General features: G+C 30.0%; 1 protein-coding gene across 1 annotated transcript in view; it reads left to right on the top strand.

Moving 5' to 3' along the window:
• Nucleotides 1-564: 564 nt before the first annotated feature.
• Nucleotides 565-5,255, top strand: part of Phum_PHUM602350 (Cadherin-23 precursor, putative) — a gene marked incomplete at both ends in the record, with an annotated part of 30,123 nt that continues 25,432 nt past the window's right edge. Inside the window, 3 exons of the mRNA XM_002432798.1 lie at nt 565-588; nt 1,124-1,304; nt 3,019-3,513. Of these exons, the coding sequence (XP_002432843.1) occupies nt 565-588; nt 1,124-1,304; nt 3,019-3,513 (700 nt within the window). The remainder of the gene's footprint in view (nt 589-1,123; nt 1,305-3,018; nt 3,514-5,255) is intronic.

Here is a 5,255-nt window from a genome sequence, read left to right as displayed (position 1 = left end):
TCCGACTCTCTTAAAAAATTTTTTTTTTGTTTTTTCCTGCTGCGGGATGAAAGTGGGAGGAGAGAAAATGGAAAAAGGGGGAGGAGCTTCGGACGCCATTTTTAAAAAACGACGACAGCGACAACTATCGATGACGATGATAACAACAACAGCAGGAGAAATTAAAAAATAAAAAAAATATAAAAATGAATCGATGTGTGTGTTTGTTGTATATTATTATTATTATCATTAATATCATCGTTATTATTATTATTATGATTATTATTATTATTATTATTATTATTATTATTTAAGCCGCACATTCTTACGGTTGCGGCGGTACCCGAACTTGTTCTCACTTACACCTCCCTATACACACACACACACACAGAAGAACAACAACAACAACAACGACGACGAGGACGAGGATTGATACCTTGAGGCTTTGGCTACTTACGGCACTCCCTACCATCAACAGCTTCCGTCCCAAGATTAAAAGATACCTTTTATAATAATAATAATAATGATGATGATGATGATGGGAATGAGTTTTTTGTTGTTGTTTTCGGCTGTTGGGATGTGGCGATGGTGGGAACGTCGGCGGCGGCGGTATTATCCTCTCTCTTTCTCTCTCTTTCTCTGCTACCTTTTCCGATCGGATTATCTGATTACGGTTTAATCTCTACCCTTTCGTTTTGGGTCGGTACTCATCATCGACACCGACACCGCCGCCACCACCTCTCTCTCTCTCTCTCTCTCTCTCTCTTACTCGGGGCCATTTTCAATTACGTGAAAACATTTTTTTTTTTTTCTACATTCATCTCATTTGTATCCGTCGGATCCTTCGTCCGTTCGTCCGTCATTTTCTTTTGTTTATTTAAAACGTGAAAATTTATAATTTTTTTGGGGTTCTGCTGACACGTTAAAACGAAAATCAATTTTTAAAAAAATTATCTATGAGAAAAAATTATTTTAAAAAAAATTAAAATGGCGGCGTTAAATTTTTGCACACGTTAGAAAATTTCAAGTTAAAAAAAAACGTGTCATTAACTAAAGTCCGCCATTTTTAAAATTGTTTTTTTTTGTTGTAACAATAGCTACAGGATTTATTTTTAATAAATTGATTTTTTTTTTTCCGTTGTAGGTTACGGCCAACGATTCGGATTGCGGTGTCAATGCAAAAGTTAATTACACTTTAGGAGAAGAATCTGGAAAGTTAAAAGAATTTTTTATTAAATCCGATACTGGAGAAATTTGCATTGCTAATGAATTGGATTACGAAAAGATTAAATCTTATGAATTTCCAGTAATCGCATCCGATAGAGGTGAGTTTATTATTATTATTATCAACGTGGCGTTATTTTTTTTTTCTATTTTGTCTATTTCTACGACGAATTAATAAAATTTTCGAAATCGAGTAGAGGGAAAAAATTAACTAATGTAAAGTTTCGATCGTTTTTATATCGGAAATTATATTTTTATTATATTCTGACGATTTTTTTCGATTTTATCTACTTCCACGACTTTGTAAAATTCGTAATAAATAAAGGGAGAATTCGAGGAGAAAAATGTGTAAGAAATTATTTCTCCAGTTTTTTTATTTTTTTTTTTTAAATTTAATTTGGTCAAAATGTAATGGTTGGAGTCCAATTTTTTTAAGTTTGTCTACTTCCACGACGTAGTAGACAGCATTCGTAATAAAGGGAAGAGTCGAGAAGGAAAATATATAAAAAATTATTTCTCCTAAATTAGTTTTTTTTTTGTTTTTGAATTTAACTTGATCGGAAATTATTTTTAAAATTTGATTTTTTTGTTCTCTCAATTTTATCTACTTCCACGACGTGGAATCTTTAAAAAGGCGATGAGGAGTCGTGTAGGGAAGAAAAATTTTATAGAAATTTAATTTTATCGGATGTAATAGGTACGGCTTAATTTTTTTCGATTTTATCTACTTCCACGACGTGGAATCTTCTTTAAAAAGACGATGAGAAGTCGTGGAGGGAAAGAAATTTTTAAAGAAATTTAATTTGATTCGATGTAATAGTTAGAGTCCAATTTTTTTTTTCAAGTTTGTCTACTTCCACGACGTGGAAACTTCTTTAAGAAAAGAAACAACGAGGAATCGTAAAAGAAAAGAAAATTTTAAAAACTTTTTACGCGCGTAATTTTTTTTTTTTTTTTGGTAAATTCCATATTCGAATCCGATGAGAAGAAAGCAAAGTTCAGGAGAAAAAAATGAGGGTAAAAGGTCAATAGGTCAAACAAAAAAAAAAAAAAACTCGAAGAGAAAAATTTTTTTTTTTTTTTCTAATTGCAAATCGAATAAAATCAATTTCCGATCTTCGGTCAATCCAATCAATCGATCAATCAATCAATCAATCAAACCGAGCAAGCGATTAATAAATCAAAAAAAAATAATTTTTTATTTTTAATAAACTTTCTAATTTTTTTTTTTTTTAAATTTCCCGCCTTTTTTTTTTATTACGTCACACTTTCGTATTAATAAAAAAAAGAAATATTTTTGGCAAATTCAAGTCACGACTTTTCAAGTCCGTAAACGTTCGTATAAATGTTACATTTATTAAAAAAAAAATGTGGTTGTTGTTGTTGTTTGTAGTCATCAAAAACAAACGAGATTATTTTTAATAATAATAATAATAATAATAATAATATCAAAAATTTAAAAATAAATAAAAAAAATTTTTTTTAGAAAGTTTTTTTTTTTTTTTTAAAGAGAAAAAAAAATTTTGTTTTATTTACTCTATGAGATTTTAATTTAATATTTAATCTATGCAACTTACTCGTTTCGATAATAATAATAATAATAATAATAATAATAATCCGATTGGAAAAATTAATTTTTTATTTATTATCTTTAAACGTTGTGTAAAAATCGTTGTTCGAACGTTTAAGGTACGAACGAGTTTTCTGGGGGGCCTTAATAGATTTTAAAATGTTTGAATTCGGTCTCCCCTTTCCCCCTTCCCCCCCGATTTGTAAATTAATGTAAAATTTTGTTTGTTTGTTTGTTTTGTCCAGGTGGTTTGAGCACGACGGCAATAGTTAAAGTAACCGTTACGGATGTCAACGATCATCGTCCGATTTTTTATCCGAAAGAATATAACGTGTCATTAAGTTCGAATCGGAAACCGACGATGATGACGTCAACGTCGACGACGACGCCGATCGTCGCAGTCGTCGCAACGGATGAAGATTCTGGAAAATTCGGTGACGTACGTTATCGTATAGTTTACGGTAACGACGATAACGTTTTCCGTATCGATGAAAAAACCGGTGAAATATTTTTAAATAATCGTGGCAGTATACTTTTACTACGTGAACGTAATAAATTGAACGTGTCAGCAACGGATGGTGACGGTTTAAGGTCATTGCAAGATGCACAAGTTTACATAACGGTTTCGGATTCGAATCGCGGTCCACCCGTATTTGATAAATCAAAATATAATTTTAAAATTCTAGAAGATTCTAAAAGGAATTCGATTGTCGGAAGAGTTAAAGCTTATCAACTTTCCGGTGAGTACATATTTTTTTTATCAAATCAATCGATAACCGATCGATAAATAAAGTAGGGTAATAAAACAACATTTTTTGTCTGTTTTTTATTACACGACAAAAGGTCAAACAAACGTTTTTCACTTTCACATTTTTCCATAATCACTTTTTTTATAACTCCTGGATTTATTTTCTCCAGATGTTTAACGTTTGAGAATATTTTAAACCTCTTCTATCTCCCTCTCTCTCCCTCTCTCTGTCTCTTTCACCTTCTTTTTGTTTTTTTAATTTATGGACGGTTCTGTATTTAATAAATTATGTACGTAAGTTATTAAAGAATGCAAACGTTGATCGTAAAAAACCGGAAAGGGAGGTACAAAAAAAAAGAAAAATAAAATAAATGAGAAAGAATCTGTGGGGGGGGAATAAAGCGAATAAAAACGTTAAATAAAATAAATAGAAATAATAGAAGAGAAAAAGAAATAAAGAGGGAAAGAAAGAAAGAAAGAAAAATGGATAAGAGATAGAAAGAGAATAAATGATAAAGAAAAACAGAATGGAAATAATTAAAATCAGGGAAAATGACTAAAAGAAAAGAGAGAAAAAGAGAGAGGATGAGAATTAATCAAAAAAAGGAAAACATAGAAAAAAGAGATTGGGAGGAAGAAAACAAAATGAAAAAAAAAAGAAAAGAAAGAACTAAATGAAAAAAAAGTATAAAGAGAACAAAATAAAAGAAAGAAAGAGAGAGACACAGAACAAAATGAAGAAAAGAAAAAGAAAGAGAGAAAGAAAAAAATAAAGGAAAGCAGGAGACAGAGAGAGAGAGAGAAAGTAAACAAGGGAAAAGAAAAGCGGTAGGGAGAATAAAATGATAGAACAAAAGAAAGAAAGAGAAAGAGAGAAAACAATTAAAATGAGAGAAAACAAAATAAAAAGAAAGAAAAAACGAAAAGGTAAAGAAAGAGAGAGAAACAAATTGAAAAAAAAAGAAGAGAGGGAGACAGAGGATGAGATTTAAAGAAGAAAGAGGAAAAAAAGAGTTAGAGAAAGAGGGAGAGAATGGAAGACAGTAAAAGCAAAAAAATCAAAATCAAAAAAACCCAAAGAGGAAGAGAGAGAAAGAGTAAGAAAGAATGAGAGAAAGAAAGAAACAGAAAGAAAGAGAGAGAGAGAGAGAGAGAGAGAGAGAGAGCAGTAAAAGGGAAATCAAATATAGCGTGACAACGGAAAATTTTTCACTTTTTTTTTTACCTTTAAGGTGTCATATTTATTAATATTATTATTATTTTTTTTATTAAATGAAAGTTTATCAATTTAACCTTTGACCCTAATCAAATTAACTGACCAAGATAACAAGAAAATAAATTTTATTTAAAAAAAGAAATTTCTTTTTAATACGGATAATTTAATTTCGGGGTGATTGAAATCAATAATTTTATACATATATTCATTTTTCATTATTATTATTATCATCATCATCGTACCTTTCACGCACGCACTCACTCACACACTCACGCACCCGGCGTACACGCACTTTAAAAAAATTTTTTTCTTTTTTTTTAACCTCGATTAATTTTCTCAACATGTGGTAACAAACTTATTATGTCGGCTGCAATTTTTCATGTAAAAAAACCGAAAAAAAAAATGAATGAAAAATTTAAACGAGTTTGTCGTTGGATGTCCTCATCCGAATATAATTTTAATAAAAAATTAAAACAAACAAACAAACGAAACAACAATTGAAATCGTATTTTTTTTTT

This window comes from Pediculus humanus, genomic scaffold (genome assembly GCF_000006295.1).
Source record: "Pediculus humanus corporis 1103172108318 genomic scaffold, whole genome shotgun sequence".
In the NCBI taxonomy this organism is placed as follows: Eukaryota; Metazoa; Arthropoda; class Insecta; order Psocodea; family Pediculidae; genus Pediculus; species Pediculus humanus.
This window is presented reverse-complemented; position numbering and strand designations above follow the sequence as displayed.